The sequence below is a fragment of the Rhinatrema bivittatum genome, chromosome 2 (genome assembly GCF_901001135.1).
Source record: "Rhinatrema bivittatum chromosome 2, aRhiBiv1.1, whole genome shotgun sequence".
NCBI lineage: Eukaryota > Metazoa > Chordata > Amphibia > Gymnophiona > Rhinatrematidae > Rhinatrema > Rhinatrema bivittatum.
The window spans coordinates 84,215,799-84,241,246 of record NC_042616.1 but is presented as its reverse complement, the minus strand read 5'-3'; the positions used below and the strand labels follow the sequence as shown (position 1 = coordinate 84,241,246).

Genomic DNA, 25,448 nt, shown 5'->3' with positions numbered 1-25,448 from the left:
GAAGCTTTGGTACATCCCACTGTCTGGACTGATCCGGGTACATACAGGGAAAGGAAAATTTGTCCTTACCTGCTAATTTTCGTTCCTGTAGTACCCCGGATCAGTCCAGATGCCCGCCCTTAGTGGAGGGAATCTGACCTTTTCTTTTCGACAACCGCTCGAAGTCATTTCATTCAAAGATATGCCGATTTACAGGGCACTGGAAGTATCCATTAAATATATAAGAGCGATTACTTTGCATTTCTTCAATTTTTCCAGTTGCAATTTGGATGTTAAATATTTTTGCTTGCTTGATCCTGTTTCTATTTGAGGTTACATTTTTCTGCTTTGATAATGTTTATACTGAAGGGACGCATGGGGAGCACTGTCCTGATATAGGATACCCTTCGAGTTTTTCTCTGTCTCCATCTGCTGGAGAGGAGGCTCAACCCACTGTCTGGACTAATCCATGGTACTACAGGAACGAAAATTAGCAGGTAAGGACCAATTTTCCTGTTCTTAATTTATGTGTGAGTGTCTGGAGAGTTTTTGAGGAATGGTGCATGGAGCAGGTGGTTGACCCTATGCGTGCTTCTATAGCACATATTCTGACCTTCTTGCAAAGAGGGTTGGTAAAAGGTTTGTCCTTTAATGTCCTCAGAGTTCAGGTAGCAGCTATGGGTTGTCTTCGAGGCAAGGTGCATGGAGCAGCTCTAGCTGCACATCTGGATGGGGTTCATTTTCTCCAAGGGGTGAAGAATTTGCATCCTCTGGTTTGTGCTATGTATCAGGCAGTGCATTCTGTTATGGCAAATGACCTCGGAAGGCCTTGCATTCTGTTATTTATTTATTTATTTATTTTTAGTTTTTATATACCAACGTTCCTGTATAATATACATATCACATGACAAACGGCCTCAGAAGGCCTTGCATTCTGTTATGTGGCACGGGTTTTAGTGTGCCCTTGGGCCTCAGCCCGACCCCAGACAGATCCAGGACCGAACCGAGGGTTGGCGACGTGCCCCAGCATGGCGGAACACGGTCTTACCCTCTGCCGGGCCTGCAAGCTCCTAGAGCCAACAACAGGATGATGTTAGCAGGGGAATGGTCCTCCGACGGTTCCAAGCCCTTTCGGACCTGCCGCTTTGATCATCATGGAGCAGCAGGCCGGCCTGAGGATGAGGGCAGACGGAGGCCTTGACACGAAGACGTGACACCAAGGTTGATGCAACGGCATCACAGACGAGGGTTGATGTGAAGACATGACACCAAGGCTGATGAGCAGACATGACACCAAGGATGATGAGCAGACATGACACCAAGGATGATGCAACGGCATCAGAGACAAGACAAGGAACTTGAAGAAGTCCAGACGAGACAAGAATATGGGAAGGTACACATTGGCACTGTCTCTCAGGGCACACTACTCAGCCCACCTTCATGGGCAGACCCAATGGGCTGGTCGCGGACCACCCTGTCCCACTACGCGCCCTACACAGCCCAAGGAGGCTGGTCATGGACCACGAGGAGAGCGGGATGAGCGCAGGAAGGAATCCAGCCGAGGCGGGACTTCAACGATGGAGCCGGTGTCATCCGGAGCACCACAAAGGCTGGCAGGACAGGACAGCTCAGGAGCACAGGACAACAGTCCACTGCCGGCATCACCCAAGATGGAGAAGTCGTCACCTGGAGATCCACGGCCGGCAGAACAGAAGGCTCCAGAGCACAGGAGACGAACACCAAGGAACCTGGAACATCAGGAAGCGGGAGGTCAGACAACGAGACACCAGGACATCTGGACGGGGACCTCAGGCAACGAAGACATGACGAGACGAGACAAGACGAGACAAGGAGCTCCACGGAGAAGACAAGGACCTGTCAGAGCGCTGGCAGGCAGGAGCCTCCAGGGCTGAAGTAACTCCAATGCAAGGCAAAGACGGAATGCAGGAACAGCCCTTTTATAAGGCTAACACAGGAAACAGTCACAAAGGTGGAGCCCAGGGCATATCCGGCCGTGGGCCCTTTAAATGTTGAAGAGACGCGTGGCCGCGCACCTAGGAGCAGGAAGGAAGCTGTGCAGGACCGTGGACAGCGGTCCTGCACCGACGTCAGTGCCGAGGAAGCAGGGCTGGGCCTGGAGACAGGCCCCGATGACAGCAGCGGCTCCAGCCACTGCAGGAGGCCCCGAGGATGGCTCCAGCCGCCAATCCAGCCCGGGGCTTGCGGCCTCCAGCCGCGAAGATGTGCAGGACGTCGGCGGTGGCTCCAGCCGTGAAGATGGCAGGCAGCAGTCCGCGGCTCCTGCCGCATGAAGGGAGAAAAGATGGGCGGCCTCCCGGCCGCAGGAGGAACAGAGTCCGTTGCTCCAGCCGCATGGGAAGACCCGACTTTGGCAGCGTCCGGCCGCATCGGGGAGCAGGAAAAGCAGCATGGTAAGGAACCTGCTCGCAGGGAGACCCGCGAGCAGGGTTCATAACAGTTTGAAATTTGTGTCCCTATTGGAGCCTTAACTTAGTCCTTAAGAGCATGTGTGCAGCTCTGTTTGAGCCTCTTAGAAGGGCTACTATGAAAGATCTCACTTTAAAGGTGGTTTTCTTGGCAGCAATTTGTTCCACCAGAAGGATCTCAGAACTTCAAGCCTTGTCATGTAGGGATCCTTTTTTGAGACATGAATTCTGGAGTCTCCTTGAAGGTGGTATCATTCTTCCATTTAAGTCAGTTGGTAGAGCTCCTGGCTTTTCCAAGTTTGGATGCTACGGCACCTCATGCAAAAGAGTTATGACTCTTGTATGTCAAACTTGCATTAATGCGCTATTTTAAAGTCACTAACAGCTTCAGGTTGTCGGATCACTTTTTTTATACTATGGTGTGGTGCAAAAAAGGGTCATAAGGTGTCAAAAGCCATGATTGCATGGTGGTTGAAGGAAGCCATAGGCGCTGCGTACATCTGTCAGGGTCATCCTATCCCAGAGGTGTTAAGGGCTCATTCTACCCATTCCCAGGCAGTCTCCTGGGCCAAATTTCAGCAAGTTTCACCACAAGAGGTTTGTAGGGTGGCTACTTGGAAGTCATTGTACACTTTCACCAGACATTATCTTTTCGATGTCCAGGCCCCAGAGGCCATGGGTTTTGGTGAGAGTGTACTTCGAGTGGGACTCTTGAGGTTCCACCCTGTTTAGGAAAGGTTTGCTACATCCCAGGAGTCTGGACTGATTTGGGTACATACAGGGAATGGAAAATTGGTTCTTACCTGCTAATTTTTGTTCCTGTAGTACCATAGATCAGTCCAGAGTCCCGCCCAGTTGAGGTAGGGAGATTTGGAGAATCCGCTCGATCAGATATTGTAATTAATCTGAAGAATGGCACAGGTTTTGTTTAGTCTTGCATGTTTTTAATGTGGGCAAGTTTATCTGTTCTAAGTTTCCTCTTCCCACTGCTCATTCATGGGGATATTTATTCATTATTGGTATTGATATTGTTGCTATTTTGGCTTGGGTACTTATCAATACTGAGGGACTGCAGGTGGCACACCAGGTAATGTGGCAGTGTCTGCAAAACTTTCTCTGTCTCCATCTGCTGGAAGGGAAGCAAAACCCAGGAGTCTGGACTGATCTGTGGTACTATAGGAATGAAAATTAGCAGGTAAGAACCGATTTTCCTTTCTCTTGATGTACTTCATTCCCTTTCTGGTTCTTTTTTTAAATTTTCTGTTATAATTTCAGCCAATGTGCAGTAATTCATAAGGTTGTCAACTGGCTCCAGATTTTCAGAACATGCTGTTCTAGTCCTGGTTTTATCCTCCAGCCTGACTGGAGTTATAGTTTTGCTTTTCTTAGGGAAATCAATAGGAACACCTGAAGTACAAGTCCATGCAAGAAGTGGGGTAAATCCAGGACTGGATCAGCTTGTCCTGAAAATCTGAAATCAGTTGGCAACCCTAGACTAGGTGAAAAAGTTCATATATAATATTACCAATATATTTTAATTAGTTGTAATGTAATAAGATTTTCTTTAAATTTGTGCTTTATTAAAAATCAGTATCACATTAAATGAAGCATGGATCAACAGATCACAGTAGTTTCCAAATGAGCAGATACATATATGGAATGGAATCTGTTTCTACATAATTTGCTGTGTTTATACATGTATGTTGGTCACTCTGTCTGGCATGTCCCCAAAAACATATTTGCATAGGCTTTTCAGATGATTTAATGATTGATTTTTTTCCCCCTAAGAATGTATTTTTGGTATCCCACCAAATATTTTTTCCTTAATAACTTTAGATGAAGATGAAATACAATAAAAATGATTTTCTAATGGCAAGCAAAGATGGTAATTTTCTGTGCATTTCACATGAGTAAAATAGTTTGTACACATGTAAATTGGTGTTCTGATCATTGCACAACTTCTGTGCACATAAAAGTAATTTATTTGCTGGGGCGAAATGCACAACTGACTCAGCACATGTTCACTGGAAAGTGTACATGCACATGTCCTTTTTTTCTTGTCATTTTTTAAGATCCTTTACACTTGTTAAATTATAGAAAATGAGCTAGTTTTTCATGTTCGGATATCTTTAGAATGTCTTTATAAATCAAAAGAATGGTTGTTATCTTTTTAACCACTTGGTATCAGTGAAACTTTATTTTGTTACAAGTTATAAAATAGGGTTCAGTCAGTATTTATTGCCAGGATTACAGCCATAGTATTGAAACTTTTTTAAAGGCTAAAAGCACCTATAATCCTTCTCAACCTTTCCCAGATTAAATGTAGCCACAAATCCTTCTGACACTGCAGGCTTAATGTCTGTTAGAATATAAAATTATTCTTGGAAGTGAAACTTAGAGCAAGAGTATATTGATCTGCCAGAAAAATCATCCATTCTTGGCCATAGAGATGGTAGAGCTCATGGGACCTGAAAATTATTGTGCTTGTCTGTTGCATCAGGACTTACATTTTGGCAGTTTCTATCAAGCAAAACAATAATTATTAATTGTGTTTTATTTTAAGCTTATCCTTTTGTCATATATTACTGTAGTAATGTCTTTGCATTGCAGGAATTATATGGTGCCAGATATTGGAAGGACAATTAGATGAGGCAGAGCAGCAACTGGAGTTCCTACGAGAAATTCAGCAATCCATTGGAAAATCTGAGGTTAGAGAAATGAACAGTAAAATGGCTGTGTATTGGGTCCCTTTAATTAGAGGTATCCAAAATATCCCTGTGCAATTATGAGCAGCATACAGTTTTTCCAGCGATAGCAGGCTGAATTAGCCATGCTGTTCGGGAACGTCGCAACTGGGTCAGTAGGCGGAGTTTTCTCAGATAGTACAGAGTTTTGAACTCTGTACGGCTGCGCAGTGAGGTTCGCACACGATTGCCGTTTTACCTCAGTCTCTTTTTTACCACGAGCAGGACTGCACGCGGGGCTTTTTCTCTCTCGTTTCTTTTTTTCAAAATTTTGAATCTTCGTATTTTTCCCCCCTTTTTTACTGGCAGTAGTGGCTCCCAAGCCATCAGGGTTTAAATATTGCCAGTGTGGAAAAATTATGTCCATCACAGATGGAAGAGACCAAAGAAAACACCAACTAAGAGGTCGGCGTCGCTGGAAGGAGCTTCGGCCAGGTCGGTAATTCCACCAGGGACCCTCAAGATGTCGAACTGCCGGCCCTCCTTAAACGGCAGTCTCCTCATGCGCCATTTGGGTCACAGGGCTCTGTACCCACTCACTCCCGCTCCACGATGCCGCAGTGCTTGGAGCATGGAAGTCCAAAAGGCTGAAACATTCGTCGCACGGCGCATTGACGTACGGCGCATCGACACGGCGCATCTGTGCATGGTGCAACAATGCAGGGCGCATCAGCGCAGGGCGCTTTGGAACACGACGGTGCATCAGGGCATGCTGGATCATCATCTGGAGCATCACATCATCACACACCGAGAAGCAGTCATTCAAAACGTCACAGTTCCAATCATAGTGACTCAAAATGTGCGAAACATTGTCTTCAGCCTAAGACTCCAGCACCTGCCTTGCCACAGTCTTCAGTACGGGATCAACACCATGCTAAGCAGATGAGAAAGACAAAACATCTACATCCATCTGCATCTCCATGGTCAGAGTCTGAAATAGAAGTAAACCTCGATTCAGACCACGACTCTTCCAGTATAGAAGGTTCTCCTTCTGATGGATCTTCTTGTAGTCGACCTTATTCTCTCCATCTTCCAGAACCGCGCTGGCCTTCTCCAGACTTATTTTCAGCACCTTCGCAACATCACCTCATCTCAAAAGTGATGTCACAAATCACTTCAGCCTTAAATACTTTTTTCAAGGATCTAGATGCTGCACATCCTCAGCTCCCAATTCCATCTTCTCCATTGATACCACCTGTGGTACCAAGTCCTCTACTTCCATCCCAGCCGGGGAAACCGTCTCCAATTCCTGATCGACCGGATTCCCCACATTCACATTGGTCTACTTCATCTTCATCTTCATCTACTGGATTCCCATCAGATCCTCCCAAAGGTCTTCCAGAGCCTTATTCCCCTCCCGAAGACTTATCTTACGCGAAGTTCATCAAGAAAGTAGGATCGTTACTAAATATTGAAACAGGGAAGGTTCCCGACCCTCACTTGGAGGTTCTTGGGATTCTCAAAATATTTGAAATGCCACCAAAGCCCACAGCTCTGCCTCCACATGCTGTACTTGATGCAGTTCTCCGTAAAATGTGGGAAAAATCATTTACCACCACAGCTGCATCAAGAAAAACGGACTTAAAATACCGAATGCAGAGCTCTACAATTTATGACTCCACACATTTACCTCAGTAGTAATGGAATCTGCATTACTAAGAGCCAAAAGATTAAAACTTCACGCAAATTCACCACCGGGCAAAGATCACAAATCAATGGATGACTTCGGCCAAAAGATGTATCACTCCTCCATGCTAGCCACAAAGATCCAACACCATCAATTTTACGTCATTCAGTATTTGTTTGAATGCCTCCAGAAATTACGTCCCATGTGTCTCGCTGTGGATAACTCCTTACCACAGCCGTTTACAGACATGGAGGAAGGTCTTAGACATTTACCTCATTCGGTTTACAAATCATTTGACTCTTCTGCTAGATCCTCATCTACGGCAATAGCAGCACAGTGCATGGTATGGTTGAGGGCTGGCTCCATCCGAGAGGATTTCCATGACAAGTTGGTGGATATCCCTTGTCTCGGTGACAATCTTTTTGGTAATAAGTTTGGGGAAACTGTTACCTTATTGAAGGAACAGAATACTGCTGTACAATCTTTGACATCATCAGCGGACTCCCCTGCCTCCTCTAGATGGTTCTATGCTTCCTCCAGGAGACGATCATATGCACAACCACCTTTCAAGCTATACAACACCTATCGGGCGCAGTATTATCCCCACCAGCGTTATCAACTGCAATCTCATCCCTCCCGTGGATGACCTCGCCAACCACGAGCTCAAAAGCAAACTAGCAGCTCCTCCAAAGCAAACTCCATCTTTTTGAGCTACCCTGAGCCACCTCCACCACTATATATAGGGGGTCACCTCCAGCTTTTTTATGCCAATTGGGAGGCGATTACTTCAGATCTCTGGGTACTAAATATCATAAGAGAAGGTTATCGAATAAATTTTCTAACTTTTCCACCTCTCCCTCATGTGCCCCTTCTTCAGAATACATCAACTCACTCTCTGTACCTTCAGGAGCAGTTACTCACTCTACAGGAACAGAACTCAATCAAAAGAATCCCAATATCATCGGCAACTCAAGGATTCTACTCCCACTATTTTCTCATTCCAAAAAAGTCTGGAGATCTTTGACCAATCTTAAACTTGCGAAACCTCAACAAACACATTCAGAAAGAAAAATTCAAGATGACCTCTCTCAAAACCATTCTTCCCCTTCTGCAACCCAACGACTGGCTATGTTCCATAGACATGAAGGATGCTTATTCTCATATACCCATGCACTCTTCCTCATGGCACTACCTTTGTTTCCAAGTTCAGAACAACCACTATCAATTCATAGTTCTACCCTTTGGCCTATTCTCAGCCCCAAGGATATTCATGAAATGTTTAGCAGTGGTGGTGGCTCACCTCGGAGAACTCTCGATCCAGATTTTTCCTTATCTCTACGAGTGACTATTGGTAGCCTCCGACCCAACTACCTTGAAAATTCACACATTCTAAACAATAAATTGTCTTCAGACATTGGGGTTTATAATCAATTATGAAAATTCATAATCAATTATGAAAAGTCGAACCTTCAACCGACCCAGACTCTGCAATTCATTGGGGCGCTCCTCAATACAATGCAGCAGAGAGCCTACCTTCCACAAGACAGGATTCAAACTCTATCCTCACTTGCTCAGCACCTATTCAATCAATTGCATGCATCAGCACGCAAAATTCTCCAGCTGCTGGGTCATATAGTGGCAGCCATCCATGTTGTCCTCTACACGAGACTCCACATGCGCCGCTTACAATGGGGACTCAAGAATCAGTGAATGAATGAAGAGGCGTGGCCGTGCGCTTAAGGAAGGCCAGGAGCAGACTGCAGGACCTTGGACAGCGGCCTACACAGGAAGAGGCAGGCCGAGGAGGCGGCACTCCAGCCACACAGGAGGGCTCCGAGGCAGGCAATGTCGATGGCACCCCCGCCGGACTGAGGGGCAGGGCCCGAAGGCAGGACCCAGCCGCGAGGCCGAGCCTCGGCGGCGGCCCCGCAAGGCCATGAGGGAAGCAGCATCCGGTGGCGGCACCAGCCACAGAGGAAAACAAGGCTCCGACGTCCTCCCCGCCGCGAAGGCAGCAGCAGTCTAGGTCGCTAGGCAGGCCTTGTCAGCGGCCTCCCAGGGCCACGAACAGCAGCTTCTGCTTTGGCACAAGGCTGCAGAGGGCAGCGGAGGTAAGGCCCTGTCCATGGGACCGTGGGCAGGGGTGTAACAATTTTGGGGGGCTTTTAAAATTCAATGGGCGCATGCAAGTCTGACTTATGTGCTTATCTCCTGATTTTAGCACACAACTGTTATTGCTCTGCTCCGCCAGGAGGGCGGAGTTAGCAATCTGTCATTATCTGCTCCTCCAGAGGGGAGGAGTTAGCTATCTGTAGTGCTTATCCCGCCAGGAGGGCGGAGTTAGTAATCTGTTAATGAACTACTGTTGGATGCTTCTGTTAGGGAAGGAGGTAGCAATCTGATATGGTTCAACTCCTCAAGGAAAAGGAGTTGACAATCTGTTCAATGATATTCCTCCTAGGAGAGGAGCTAGCAATAGATATATTGTACTTCGCTACTGAGATAGCAATCTATCATGCCTCCGCTACGGACTAGCAATCTGTTATATATAGGTGGCTGGCAAGTCCCATAGAAAGAGGAGTTAGCTCTATATATAATATTTCTGTAAGCGGTGTTAGTGGTCTGTAGTGGTTGGCTCCCACAGAGTGACAGTAGTGTAAGGAATGACCACTTGAAGGAAATGGTGAATCCCTGGGCCGATGGCAGATGACAGTGCCCCCAGGAGGAAATCATGAGAGGAACCACCAGTTAGGCTAGAATATGAAATAAACACAAATAGGTCTTTATTAGGCTGGAAGCTGAACCACCACTGGTGGCAGTAGTGAGTCGATGTGTTCGGCAGGGCTGAAGTCCTTCTGATACTGGAATATAATCTCTGGGTTGCTGAACTGTAGAGAGAGACTAGAAGTAGTGAGTAGACAGGTTATACTGGATACAAGATGGTACACTCACAATAGTAAATGTCTGCAATGGTCTCTATGCCACATTCAGGAACAGGAGCCGTAGGCGCGCACTGGTTCCTCTGACCGTCTGTAATAAGAACTCACAATAGCTGTATATGAAATGGCTTCTAGAGTAGAAGAGAGTCTGTAAAGGATTCTAGGAACATGCGCCCTCGTGGAGCGTACCGGTTCCTATCTGCAATCTTGCCAATGTAACTCACGATCTCCGTACCTGTGATAACATCTTGGGCGGAAGGGAGTCTTCAGAGCTATAGGAATGTAGGCCCTTGTGGAGCGAGTACCGATTCCTATGTACAATAGAACTCACTGTGATCACGTCCGCGATCACTTCCAGGCAATGAGGAGTCTTCTGAGTATTCAGGGATGTAGGCCCTGAATACTCAGGGCCTACATCCCTGAATACTCAGGACCGAATCCCATCTTGGCAATCTGAAATCAAGAAGAGAGAGCAGAGCCCCTGTGGAGCGGGTAGTCCTGGTAAGTTTGAAAAGGCCGAGCAGTGGAGAAGGATTCCCCTGGCTGACTCGGATCGTTGTTGCAAGTAGCGTGGACTGCCGAAGCAAATCCTGTTGGAGTTCCTTGCTAACTTGTTAGAGGTTAGCAAACAAAGACCTTTTAAAGTGAAAATGGATGACATCACTATGGGGGACGCCCCTGAGGTTCACGCCCTTGCTGGTACAAAGTCTGGAGCACGCACGCCCTTACGTCATCGAGAACATGGCGGATCCGTAGAATCAAGCCAGCACGGGGACACCGGGACCAAGAAGCAGGGAGAAGTCGTGGCTGCATCTGTCCATCAGAGCCGAAGGGAGTCGCTCCCAAGGTAGAGAGGGTGGAGCGAGGGGCGAGAAGAGGCACGAACGCAACAACAACCTTTTAAAATTCACCTGTTTGTGTTATTCTGAAATTACAAAAACTGGATATGACATATCTGCAGCACTTTTTGGTATGGCAGACAAAAAAGTACTTCAAATGATGTCCCAAATGTTCCTATAAAATATCATTGCTGGATTAATTTTAATTTATTTAAATTTGATATCCAACATTTGTCACTTTGGAGTCAAAGCAGCATACAATATAAAATAATTAAAACATTTCAATACAAAAACATGTCAAAAAATAATAACTAAAAAGGGGAACAGGAAAAACCACACTTGTAAGCACTCAAAAATCTCAACATATCCTATGAAGTGAGTTGTCAGTAATCCATATGGTATCAATTATTTCTATCTCTAACCTGGTCTTCTCTGTTATCCACCTCTTTTTATAAATATATTTTTTAATTGCACTTAAAACCTGGTAAAGAAAAATAATGTGAAGACAATAAGAATCGGATGATCAAAAAAAGCCCTTTATTAATGTCCATATCGATATATGAGCTAAAGCAAGTTCCACATCAGCTGACATTTCATTTTCCGTAGATAAGCAGCATGAATTAGCCATGCTGTCTGGGACGTCCTCTGGGCGGCTAGGTGGCGGAGCTCTCACAGATCACTGAGCTTTCTAAGTGAGGTGCACCTGCGTCTATCTTCCTGCACTGCCCTGAGTCTCCTCAGTCCATTTTTTTCCATGCGACTGACTGCTCTCATGCTCTCACCTCTTTTTAGAGAAGTTAAAAAAAAAAAAGGAAATTCTGCCATCTCATCGACATGCCGCGGCCACAGAGGTTCAGATTTTGACAGTGTGGCAAAATAATGTCTATAACTGACGGCCACGACTGGTGCTACATTTGCCCGGGCCCGGACCATGACCAACCGAACTGCAAGGACTGCGGCCGCATGTCCCCCTGGGCCCAGCACCAGAGGGCTGCCCAGATCGCCCAGTTAAAAGGAGCGGCGTCGGACTCATATGCCCCTTTGGAGGACTCTGCCAGATCTTCTCCGGGGCCTCCCCGGACCTCTAAGGAGCCCTCCCAGCATTGAGCCTCCTTGGTTGGGCCTCCCTGTGTGTCCAGGCCAGCGCCGAAGCGAGCACATATGATGCCGAAGCATGGCACCGGACATGTGTTGAAGACGCCGAAGACACCGTCTTCGCACCGATGCCGACTGACAAAACTGCATCGAAGAACCATCCATACGACTCATCGTCGGTGCCCACGCATAAACCATCTGCGTCGAAGAGCCATCCACACGACGCATCATCAGCGCCTGCGCACAAACTGAAGCACCGTAGTTCAGCAATGCCGACGCAGCCAATGCATGGTGCATCCAAGCCACCTAAGAAGCATTCTTCTGGGCACAAACGCTGCTGGTGGTAGATTCTGGTGTGGGACCTTCTTCACCAGCAGTCTCACAAGGTTCTTCAGTCTCGTCCACCGTATTCTCAGTCTTTTCCACGGCCTCCCAGCACCGGACAAAGCCAGGTCTTCAGGAGTCTTTACACAGCAAAGACGTACGACCTCCTGCGGACACCAGTCGGCCCAGGGGTCCAGACAGTGACATTCTATTAGTGGCAGTACCTCCAGGTGGCACTCTGACACAGCCGAGTCCACTTCCTCAGACCAGCTTGGCCTCTCAAGCGATGTCACAAATCTCCCTCATACTCTCACAGTTTCTCTTGACCGAAGAGCAGAACAGTCAGTATCCACATGAGAAACCCCTGGATGCCCCTATGTCACCGCAGGACAGCCCCAGTCCAGAGCCTTCTTCTACTGGACAGCCTCCACTACCGTCTCCTCCTGTGCAAGATTCTCCCCAGCCGTCCACTTTGCCAGGCTCCTCCACAGGATACCCCTCGGACCCTGTTGAGTTACCACCCAAGTCCGTTTCTCCACCGGAGGATCTCTCCTATTCCAAATTCCTGGAAAAGGTGGGGCAATGCCTCAATTTAGAGACTCGGAAGATTCCTGACCCCAGGCAGGAGGTTATGGGGATCCTCAAAATTTTTGGCACACCTTCGGAGCCCACAGCCTTACCTTCCCACGCTGTCCTGGACACGGTAATGAATAAGTCCTGGGAATCCCCCTTTTCGGGGCAACCAACATCATGAATAACGGATTTAAAGTTCTATGTACCCCAGTCACCTTATTATTCCACTGTACAACTTACGCACGCCTCTGTAGTGGTGGAATCTGCCATGCAGAAGGCCAAAAGGTCCCGGCTCCATTCAAATACTCCTCCTGGCAAGGACGCAAAGTATTTGGATGATTTTGGAAAAAAGGCGTTCCAATCTGGCATGCTGAACGCAAAAATTCAACATCAATTCTATATTACACAGTATTTGTACGACTGTCTCCAGTCTCTCAAGCCCATGCTACAGGCTGCATCTCTGGACAACTGTCCTCCCGAGGAGTACCGCGACCTAGAGCAGGCGAGTGTAGACTCCACACCCTGGATTGTAAACGAGCACTTGCTTACTATAAACGCCACACTCATTCTGACCGCAGAGCCTCCCAGCTCTTTGTCTCCTTTAACCCGAATGCTCCAGGACTTCCAGTTTCCAAGAGAACACTCTTGACATGGATCTCAAACTGTATTCAATCCTGCTATCAATAGCATTCGGAGACCCTGTCTGGAGTGTCCACCACCCCTAAGGCGCACAAGGTCCGTGCTATGGCTGCTTCAATGGCTCATCTCCACAAGGTGCCTCTTCTGGACATTTGCAAGGCAGCCACATGGTCCGCACTACACACATTCACATCCCACTACTGTTTAGACAAGCAGACAGCAGATGACGCACGCATGGGAAAAACAATTCTCAAGTCGGGCACTTCTTGAACACTGCGACAACAACACATAAGAACTGTCCGCATGTTGTTCTACTGTCTTGAGTGCATTGCCTCACTTCATCATGGACAGCACATGATCTGAAATATCTGTGCTCAATACTTCAGCTAGGTACTCCCAGACAGCATGGCTAATTCATGCTGCTTATCTACGGGTAAAGAGCAAGTTTGCTTACCATAAATGGTGTTTTCCATAGATAGCAGATGAATTAGCCATGCTGACCCTCCTGCCTCCCCAGACAGTTACCCATATTGCATCTCATCTTGCTTGGATACGGACTGAGGAGACTGGGGGCAGTGCAGGAAGATAGACGCAGGCGCACCTCACTGACAAAGCTCAGTGATCTTTGAGAGCTCCACCACCTAGCCGCCCGCAGGACGACCCAGACAGTATGGCTAATTCATCTGCTATTTATGGAAAAACCATTTACGGTAAGCAATCTTGCTCTTATGTACTGTTCCAGGGGATATAACAGAACAAAACTCTTATCTGGAAGTGTGTATTCTCTCTGGACATTGCCCAAGTCTCATAAAAGTCTGCTCAAGTCCATCTTTGCTGTCACTATTGTGGTGAGCGGGGGAAATAAAGTACCAGTTCCATGATCCTCAGTTTTTTTTTGTAGCTTATCACCTCTTAAATGGCTATATTCTTTGAACTAGACAACTGGATTCCTGAACATTATAATAGAGAGAGATGCAGGTGATATACTGTAAGAAATTTGTACACAAAGCCTTCTCCTTTAAGCTGCGATGGAGAAGGTACAGAGAAGGGCTACCAAAATGATAAGGGGAATGGAACAACTCTCCTATGAGGAAAGACTAAAGAGGTTAGGACTTTTCAGCTTGGAGAAGAGACGACTGAGGGGGGATATGATAGAGGTGTTTAAAATCATGAGAGGTCTAGAACGGGTAGATGTGAATCGGTTATTTACTCTTTCGGATAGTAGAAAGACTAGGGGGCACTCCATGAAGTTAGCATGGGGCACATTTAAAACTAATCGGAGAAAGTTCTTTTTTACTCAACGCACAATTAAACTCTGGAATTTGTTGCCAGAGAATGTGATTAGTGCAGTTAGTATAGCTGTGTTTAAAAAAGGATTGGATAAGTTCTTGGAGGAGAAGTCCATTACCTGCTATTAAGTTCACTTAGGGGCGGATTTTAAGAGCCCTGCTCGCCTAAATCCGCCCAAATCCGGGCGGATTTAGGCGAGCAGGGCCCTGCGCGCCGGTGAGCCTATTTTACATAGGCCTACCGGCGCGCGCAGAGCCCCGGGACTCGCGTAAGTCCCGGGGTTTTCTGAGGGGGGCGTGTCGGGGGCGGGCCCGAACCGCGCGGCGTTTTCGGGGCGTGTCGGGAGCGTTCCCGGGGGCGGGCCCGGGGCGTGGCTACGGCCCGGGGAGGTCCAGGGGCATGGCCACGCCCTCCGGACCCGCCCCCAGGTCGCGTCCCAGCGCGCGGGAATTTACGTCTCCCTCCGGGAGGCGTAAATCCCCCGACAAAGGTAAGGGGGGGGTTTAGACAGGGCCGGGAGGGTGGGTTAGGTAGGGGAAGGGAGGGGAAGGTGAGGGGAGGGCAAAAGAAAGTTCCCTCCGAGGCCGCTCCGATTTCGGAGCGGCCTCGAAGGGAATGGGGGTAGGCTGCGCGGCTCGGCGCGTGCCGGCTATACGGAATTGATAGCCTTGCGTGCGCCGATCCAGGATTTTAGCGGATACGCGCGGCTACGCGCGTATCTACTAAAATCCCGCGTACTTTTGCTTGCCTGTCACAGATGGAACCAAGAGGAGGGGTTATCAGGATAAGGCAAAAGTTTATTTCTCCTTACCACAGATAATGTATTGTGGGTCACTACGGGTGGAAGTCTCTGAAAGAAATGGAGCAGGCAAACAGACTATGAGAACCAAAAACTGGTGTGAATAATCTAAGATATATGAATTATGAAAAAAAAATATATAAGCAAAATATACTGTGCTACAAACATCTTTTCCAAACAGGAAATATCAAATCCTAGTGCTCACCTGTGAGAATGAGCACATGTAACACACACAAGACAAAGTGAAAACAGCAGCAACAATAATGAACACAATAGCTATAATACAGGCAGGTGCTATTCACTAATCACTTTCCTCAGCAATCTGTCCTCTGACTTGTGAGTGGTGTTTGCAGTTCCTTGTAAGGACAAAAGAACAGCTGGGAACCATCAAGCATGCAGTTCCTGCTGGGGTCTGTGGGCTGCAAAGAACTCCTTCCACCCCTCCTTTGTCCAGCCCTTAAGTAGTCTCTGCTTCCAAAAAGTGGTGCAAAACCTGTTTTTCTAGTTTGGCAGTAATCTATCTCTGTCCAGTAGCAGCAAATATCAGAGAAGAATGTGTCCAGTAATGGCTTCTTTGTTTTTGTTTAGCCACACTTCTGGGAACCACCATATTTGCTATACCATGTGCACAGTGTCTTTCCCGAGGTCCCTAACACTGACAGCATTACAGAGTTCTTCACATTTATTCTCTCTTAACCAAACTACTTTTGTCTATGTGATGCTATATGTGTGTGGCAAATTGCCCAATATATTGTATTGTGTGTTTCTATGTCTATGACCCTGAAGTTTGCAGCTTGCTTTCTTATCAGACCAGAAGAAAAAAGGGAAGGCTGCAAAGGGAGAGCTGCCTAACAAACAGGCCAATACAGAACAGTGCGCTCGGCTGAGCGCACCGTTTAGCCCCATTTGACCACGCTTTTTACACACGCTATTATTAACTCTTATACTAAGGGGTAATAGCTCGTGGAAAACACGCGGCCAACCTCCCCCGAAACTAACAGGCCGATTCAATGAAGTCCACAGGAGAGCCAGCACTCCGAGGCGAGCACCCGCTCTCCCGACACGCACCCAGGCACCTCTCCTGGGCATGCGATTCTTTATTTAAATTAGGTCCCGCGTTAATAAGGAGGTGCTAGGGACACCGTTTAGCCCCATTTGACCGCGCATTTTACACGCGCTATTATTACCCCTTATACTGTAAGGGGTAATAGCGCATGGAAAACGTGTGGCCAAGCCCCCCGAAACTAATAGCGCTCATCACATATAAATGCAAATGCATGTTGATGAACTTATTAGTTATACCCACGGGATACTGAAAGTAAAATGTGCGGCCAAGCTGCGTTAATCAGGAACAACACCAGGAAAGGTGTACAGAAAAGCAGAAAAATTACTGATATTAAGCCGGAGGTCCCATGGCGATATTAAGTCGGAGGTCCCAAAAAAAAAAAAAACCAAAATAAAAAAAAAAAAAAATCTGCCCGCAGCCAGCAGGTTGGAAAATGGACGCTCAATTTTGCCGGCGTCCATTTTCTGAACCCGTGGCCATCAGCGGGTTCGATTACCGATGCCAGTAAAATTAAGCATCGGTGGTCAGACCCGCTGACAGCGCGCAAGTGTCCCTAGCGCTTCCGTATTAACGCAGGCCCTAATTTAAATAAAGAATCACGCACCCAGGGGAGGTGCCTGGGTGTGCATTGGGAGAGCGGGCGCTCGCCTCAGAGCGCCGGCTCTCCCGTGGACTTTATTGAATCAGCCTGTAAGTAAGTTTTTACAGAGAACTCAAGTACAGAGCTGCATCCTATACCTATAAATCAATATACCTGTATTTTTCCTCTCTCATGGGCTATGCTTTCCCTTATTGCATGTTACATCAACATCTCTTCTGTATAACTGTCCCTTCTATATCACAATACAGTGCCTCATGGAGTAGCTGGCCTGTGTCCTTACCAAAGAGAGTTTATAGATCTCTCTAGCAGATCCAAGCAAAAAGAAACCAGAGTTCTTCTGTCTTCAGGCCTTAGCTCCTTTCTACTCCTCAGAACTTTTGACAAATCCAGAACTCCTCTTAACCACTCCTCCTTATGTCTCATTGGTGCCATCATATCCCTTTTGGGGCAAACACCCTCCTTCACACATTATCTCCTTCACACTCCCTTGAAACCTCCAATTGCGGGAAAGTCTACATTTTATTGAATAGTACACTACTAATGAACCCAGAAGGGTGTCAAATAGTTTACAGGAGATATCAAGTAATAAGTAACGAAATGGGTGGGTTTGCCTTTATCATTTAGGACATCATTAATTAAATGGGTGTGTTAATATATAACTAGCTTGCATTAGACATACAGTATTTTAATATCACTCTGTGCTGTAATAACATCATATTAGTAACAGCTAAGCAAGTAGTGTAATATTCTAATAGTTGTATTGGTCCTGGAGAAAACTGGAATCTTTGGAATTGCTACCTACAAAGACAAAATAATCACACTGCATACGTAAAAAGTAATCATTCTAGCACAATCCATTTATAAGTGCTCTGAGTCTGTGATAAAGTGCAATGGGGCATTAAGAGCCCGATGCTCTAAAGGTTGTTTCTGATTTTGTGTCTATGGAAACGTGAAATATGGCCCTAAATATAACATTTTTTCTTCTAGGAGCTGGCTTTTGTTGAAGCAATTTTAGCTTCAAAGAAGGAAAAGGATCAGCGTATTGTTGCTGCTCTCCTTAAAGAAGCAGTGGATCTTCATTTCATTGCTATGCGAGGTCTTCCTCTCAGCATAGAATACTTAGAAAAACTAAACCCAGACTTCCTAGTTGATATTGTAAAGGAATATTTAACTTTCTGCCCCAAACAGGTGAGAAATATTAAGGATTAATTAATATATATTTTCATATTAATACAACCAATTCTCCTTCTTGTTCCTGTAAGTTTAGATACAAATGCACTGAAAAAAACATTTTATCTAACTTTTTAATTATTTATTTGTAGCCCAAATCCCCTGGCCAACCTATATCTCCTCTTCTTAAACAAGGAGTAACTATCTTGAATCCAGTCGTCAGCATAGCTCCTGCCATGTTGGAACCTCTTTTTCTTATGGCACAAATTAAATACTTGTCTGGTAAGCAGAGACCGTTATTTCATAATTTGATTATTTGTAGATATAACTAATTACAGATTACAAGGGCAAGATCAGGTTGGTACCATTTTGGAAAATTGTGCCGACTAGGCCTGGGCTAGGAGTGCCCCGGGCCCTCTACTTTTGAAGAACTGGAAAATTTAAAGTATAGGGGATGGAAGGGTCTGAGGAGGCCGAAGTGAGGAGGCTACTAGGCCACTAATAATTTATTTTAACCTTTGGGGGTAAGGGTGGGGTTGAGGGGGGCCCTGCTGGCCTAGTTTTATATGGAAAGAGGGGAAAGGGGTAGGGGTGACTATTTGGAAGGGGGGGGGGGGGTCTGAGTATTTCAGAAGGTGTGTAGTGGCGAGGATCGTCTTCACGCAGCTATGTTCTACATTTTGTTACTTAATTTTTGCAGGTACATCTCAATTGGCGGTCAAAGAGCTCCTCGATGAGGGGCAGCGGGTGGCGATCCCTTTGGGTAATGGTGTTTAGACCGCGGTAGTCTATACAAGGCCGTAGTGTCCCATCCTTTTTTGCTACAAAGAAGAATCCCGCTTTGGCGGGGGACTTCGAGAGCCTGATAAAGCCTTTGGAGAGATTCTGCTTTACATACTTGGACATGACCTTGGTTTCTGATTAAGACAGGGGGTAAACCTGACCCCTGGGTGGTTCCGTACCAGGCAACAAATTAATGGCACAGTCTTATAGGCAGTGCGGCAGCAAGATATCTGCCCCCTCCTTGGCGAAAACATCCATGTAGGACGAATACTGTGGAGGAAGGCCTGGAGGAAGGAGCATGGTGGCTAGGCTGGCTCGCTGGGGTGTGGCCTTCAAACAGGAATCACGGCAGGAAGGACCCCAGTGGAAAAGTTGCAGCGAAGAACAGGCAAACTGGGGAGAGTGTCGTTGGAGCCAGGGAAGGTCCAGAACTATAGGATGGATGGCCTTCTCAATAATGTGGAAGGACAAAGTTTCCTCATGGAGAGCACCCATTTGAAACCTGATGGGATGGGTGGTATGGGTGATGCGACCCGGGAGAGGTTCCCCACTGATAGAGGATATAATCAGAGGAACTGGAGCAGTAGAGACCAGAATCTGGAGGTGGTCCACCAGGGCTTTCATGATGAAGTTCCCCCCTGTTCCGGAGTCAACCAGGGCCAAGGTGTGGAAGTCCTCTTCAGGTGTCAGAGTCATCACCGGAAGAGTGAGTGGGGAAGTTGGAAGTGTCAGACCTAGGGGCAATTCCCCAGTGCTTCCTAGGCCCTGAAGTACTGGACAGACAGGGCATTGAACTAGGACATGTCCGCCCTCTCTGCAATAGAGACAGAGCCCTGAACGTTGACATCGAAGACGCTCCTCGGGGGACAACTTGCCTCGCCCCAACTGCATAGGTTCTTCTGGAGGTGGCTTGGATGAATATGAACTCGATCCAGGAGAAGGTGAACACAGGGGGTGCTGGGAAGTGGAAGGAGGCCTCTTTGCCGGGTGTAACTCTTGGGAGCGTTCCTGGAGTCTGTGGTCGATGCGTCCAGCCAGGTTGATGAGAGGCTTGAGAGTGGCGGGTAGTTTCCGAGCCACCAGTTCATCCTTCAGATGGGGTGCTAATCTGTCAAGAAAGATGGAGTGTAGACAATCCTCACCCCAATGGAGCTCCGTGGCCAAGGTCTGAAATTCAATGACATAGTCAGCCAATGGGCGGGAGCCCTGACGAAGATGTAGCAGAGAAGAACTGGAGGCGGCCTGTCTTCCTGGAACATCAAAGATGGTGCGAAACAAGTTCAAGAATCCAGATAGGTCGCTTTGGATTGGATCCATATGCTCCCAGACCAGAGAGGCCCATGCAAGAGCCTTGCCGTCCAGAAGGGAGAGGATATAGGTGGTCCTGGTGATGTCGTCTGGGAAGAGTGCAGCTTGGAGGCAAAAGTGCATATTGCATTGGTTTAAAAAACCGCAACACGAGGTAGGCTCATCAGAGAAGCGCAGCGGTGCCAAAAGTGGAAAGACCAGATGGGTCAGTGGTAGTGGAGCGGAGAGCCCGGGCGCCGAGGCGGGCATATAGGCGGTAGAGAATAAGGAGTCCAGGCGAGTGCTGAGGCATTCTTCCGCTGCAACCAGTGTCTCCAAGGCCTTCTGCTGCTCGTGTAGTCTTTGCACCGGACCAAAAATAGCCTGCAAAGTGGAGACCTCTGCTGGGTCCATGGACTTGGCTATCTGTTATGACCTCTATGGAATGTGTACCCTTGGCCTGTGTTGGGATTGTTGCTACCTGGGAGGATGGTCCGCCGCAGGTTCTCAACGACAGGAGGCGAGGTTGATGGAAGACAGGGGCCAGCTGGAGCTTCACCAATACCAATCCCCTACCCCGCGGGACCAGCTGGACTTAGGAGGGGCCCCTGGGAAGATGGCAGGCGAAGAAGAGATGATGCAGGAGGTCAGAAGCCAGAGAAGGTACGATAGCCAGTCCGAGGTCAGGAAGCCAGAGAAGATCCGAAGCCAGTCCGAGGTCAAGAGCCAGAAGGAGATCCAAAGAGAGGAAGGCGGCCAGGAAGCAGCAGGAAGCAGGATCCGGAACAGGGAGGCAGGAGTGGAGCAGGAGTGGAGAGCCGGGACAGGAACAGGAACTGGAAGCAGGAATCTGAAACAACGAGCAAGCCAGAAACTCAATGAGCAGATCTGTAGCAAAGTCGTCTGCTGCAGGTGAAGGACTGGTTTAAATACCAGCAAGCTCTGACATCACAGGGAGGAGCTGAAGGGATCTCCCGCTGCAGGCCCTTTAAAGTCCCCTAGGTGGCGCGCGCACACTAGGAAGATGCCAGGAGGGGCAGAGCTGATGGCATCTCGGAGGAGGAAGGCCTGAGGCAGCCCCAGCAGTGCGCTGGGCCAGACAACCGCGTCGGAGCAGCACAGGAAGGGCGGTCAGTGCCGGAAGTGAGCTCACAACCTGGAGAGCTGGTGAGGGCAGCTGTGGCCGGTAAGTGTAACAGGAAGCTTGGAGTCCCTGCATCATGATGCTGGAGGAGGGCCAGATTTGACCAGCATGGCAGCATCTGCTTCTGTCAACGATAGCACTAGGAAAAACCGCTCTCCATCTCAAAGACAAGAAAGAACTGCTTCTCTTTTCTTCATTAGTGTCAGCATCATGGGACACAGCATTTTGATCCAGTACTTTACGAGGGTGACAGTTCTAAGCTGGTTAATGTGAACCTATTTAAGGAAGTCTTCATCGCCTGGATTCACCTTATTTTGGATCAAGTATATGACAGGTGAAGTCTTATCTACCATCACAAAAGGTCCTTTCCAGCTAGGCAAAACTTTCAGTTCTGGTTTTACTATAGTTATAATAGGAGACCTAGTCTCCAATTTCATACTCTTCAGAGGTAGCTTTAAATCATAATAGGTCTTCCCACCTCTGGCATTGGCCTTGGGGGATACCTGGGCAGTGCCAAGGTACTTTATAAATGTTCCTGCACATGGGTAACATATTGGACTGTAGCCAAATTAGTATTCTGCGTCCTATAAAGCAAGTGCATAGGCATACCTCTGCCATGGAAAGGAAATATAGAAACACCTCTGTCACTCCAGGTCCTGAAAAGGAATTTCTTTTGCTTCACCAACAAAGGACTCAGACCCTGGGAAGGAAAGGGGCCGTGTGTAAGAGCTAGCTCATGTGAACCAGCTCCAAGAGATTTACAAAATTATTTTATGGCTCCATCGGTGCAGCCCTCACCTGGATATGACATTTAATTGATGCATTTTTGCTTACAGTATATCTCATGAGCACTACAAAATAATTTTCCATGATCTTTTTATTAAGAAGAGATACTGGTTGGTAAACACTGCTGAATAGGATTGCTTTAGCTTTCTTCTATTTATGTCAGTGATTTTTTCAAGTCTGAAATATTTCTATGCTTCTTTCATTTTCCTTCTCTCTCTTCCCCATTGATTCTTATGAAGTTTGGACATGTAAGTTGTTTGGAGCATTTTCAAATGAGAAAGAAGAGTGACTGAAGTGTGAGCAAATGTTTTTTTTTTACCTCTTACCATTAGTTCAAGCTGATGTACCAAATCAGTGTACATTATCCAACCAATTTTAGGTTAATAACATGAGGAGAGAAACCACAATGATGCATATAAGAAAAGAGATCATGAAGGACATGTATATGATAATAAAACTGAAAATATATTAAGCACTTACGAGTAGAAGTCAATCTAAAGAAGGTGCGTAAAAGGAGTTTACATGACATTTTCTGAGATGTACAAGACTTCCAAGTAGAATATTTTTTAACATAGGGTATGATTATTTTTATTCAAGCTGGTGAATAACTTTCTACCTCAAATTTTTCTAAATTCTGATTAATCAATTCTAGTGTGGCAAATTTCAGAAAATTCTATTCTGGTCTTATTGATCTTATTAGACAATTAAATGAAATCAGTAGACAGTTATGATCTTAATATTTGGTGTTGTCAGCACAACCAAGAACACATCCTGAATATCACAATCCATTTTCAAACTTATCAAGTGTGTGACAAAGTGATTTCTGCCAGTCTACTGAGCAATGTACAAAATATTGTAGCATGGTCAACCATATGTAATCCAAAGGTCTTATGCTCCATGTGAAACATTTAACACTAAATATAACAGGCATATGTCTAAACAATCTTTACTTCCTCAGCATCCAGGCAGGTCAATCCCAGCAAGTGGGTTATGCATCTCTGCCAGCAGATTGCAAAAGGTAAAGAATGGAGTGCCTCAGGGATCTGTACTTGGACCGGTACTTTTTAAAAAATGTATAAATGATCTGGAAAGAGGTACGACAAGTGAGGTGATCAAATTTGTGGATGACACAAAATTATTCAGAGTAGTGAAATCTCAAGTGGATTGTGATAAATTGCAGGAGGATCTTTGAGACTGGAAGATTGGGCTTCCAAATGTAAGATGAAATTTAATGTGGACAATTACAAGGTGATGCATATAGGGAAAAATAACCCTTGCTGTAGTTACACAATCTTAGGTTCTACCTTAGGAGTTACCACCCAGGAAAGAGATCTAGGTATCATAGTGGATAATACATTGAAATCGTCAGTTCCATGTGCTGTGGTGATCAAAAAACAAACAGAATGTTAGGAATTATTAGGAAGGGAATGGCAAATAAAATGGTGGATGTCATCATGCCTCTGGATCGCTCCATGGTGAAACCGCACCTTGAATACTGTGTACAATTCTGGTCACCGCATTTCAAAAAAGTTGCAGTTGCACTAGAGAAAGTGCAGAGAAGGGTGACCAAAATGATAATGGGCATAGAACGGCTCCCCTATGATGAAAGATTAAAGAGGTTAGGGCTGTTCAGTTTGGAGAAGAGACGACTGAGGGGGGATAAGATAGAGGTCTATAAAATCATGAAAAGACTTGAACAGGTTAATGCAAATTGGTTATTTACTTTCTCAGATAACAGAAGGACTAGGGTGCATTCCATGAAGTTAGCAAACAAATCAAAGACAATTCTTTTTCATTCAGCATATAGTTAAGCTCTGGAATTCATTGCTAGAGGATGTGGTTATGGCAGTTAGTGTAACTGGGTTTAAAAAAGGTTTGGAAAGTTCCCAGAGGAAAAATAAATAAACTGCTATTAATCAGTAAGGACTAGTAGCTTGAGATCTATTTAATGTTTGGGTACATGCCAGGCACTTGTGAATTGGATTGGCCACTGTTGGAAACAGGATGCTGGACTTGATGGACCCTTGGTCTGACTCAATATGGCATATCTTATGTTCTTATGGAGATGAAGCAAAAACTGATGTCACGGCTATATAGTCACACCCCAACATGAGCCCAACAGTATTCTCCGTCTCCAGCAGATAGTGGACATGCATGTCCTTTCGGGGGATTGCCTGTGAGTAAACAAAAAAAAAAAGAAAAAGAAGAAAGAATATCAGAAAAATGAGATGTCTATATAGCACCATTTGACTCCTGAGGTGATACCATGCCGTCCCTCCCTCAGTAGAGTGCCTTCAGTTGGGTGGATTTGACTGGCATGGACCTAAATTCAAATTAGCAGTTGCAGGTTGAGAGGCTCAGTGGTGGAGGCTTTAGCCCTCTTCCCCCATAGCTTGGATCCATTCCTGCTCTAAGCCAGGGAGGACTGAGGTCAGGTAAAAGTTTTTTGCTTTAAAAAAAACAGCATAAGGGAAGAAAGCAGGAGAAGAGTCTGTTTCCTTGGCATTCAGCTGTCTTGCTCACATCTCTGGGGAGTTCTGTGAGGTGAGAAGATAGTGCAGGCATGGCAGTTGAGCAGCTGTTTGGCTAGGCCCCGCTCCCAGGCTTCTCCCATATTGGCGCATGGTAGGCTGTAGGGTAGTTTCACACGTTTTTTGCTGCAGGCCATCGGCGCAAGCATGTCCATCCATGTGTGCATCTGGTTTGGATGTTCTTCCTTCTAGAAGCATATCTTAGGCGTCCAGCTTATTCATCAGTACTGGGTGTCCAGTTTGGGCATCCAGTTGAATGAGCAGCCTAGGCGGAGGTGTTTGGATGCACATAAGAACATAAGAAATTGCCATGCTGGGTCAGACCAAAGGTCCATCAAGCCCAGCATCCTGTTTCCAACAGAGGTCAAACCAGGCCACAAGAACCTGGTAATTACCAAACACTAAGAAGATCCCATGCTACTGATGCAATTAATAGCAGTGGCTATTCCCTAAGTAAACTTGATTAATAGCAGTTAATGGACTTCTCCTCCAAGCACTTATCCAAACCATTTTTGAACCCAGCTACACTAACTGCACTAACCACATCCTCTGGCAACAAATTCCAGAGCTTTATTGTGCGTTGAGTGAAAAAGAATTTTCTCCGATTAGTCTTAAATATGCTACTTGCTAACTTCATGGAATGTCCCCTAGTCCTTCTATTATTCGAAAGTGTAAATAACCGATTCACATCTACTCATTCAAGACCTCTCATGATCTTAAAGACCTCTATCATATCCCCCCTCAGCCATCTCTTCTCCAAGCTGAACAACCCTAATCTCTTCAGC

General features: G+C 46.4%; 1 protein-coding gene across 1 annotated transcript in view; it reads left to right on the top strand.

Moving 5' to 3' along the window:
- TTC21A (tetratricopeptide repeat domain 21A) overlaps nt 1-25,448 on the top strand; it is a 406,154-nt gene that overhangs the window by 176,746 nt on the left and 203,960 nt on the right. Inside the window, exons 10-12 of the mRNA XM_029588390.1 lie at nt 5,037-5,134; nt 17,950-18,150; nt 18,285-18,414. Of these exons, the coding sequence (XP_029444250.1) occupies nt 5,037-5,134; nt 17,950-18,150; nt 18,285-18,414 (429 nt within the window). The remainder of the gene's footprint in view (nt 1-5,036; nt 5,135-17,949; nt 18,151-18,284; nt 18,415-25,448) is intronic.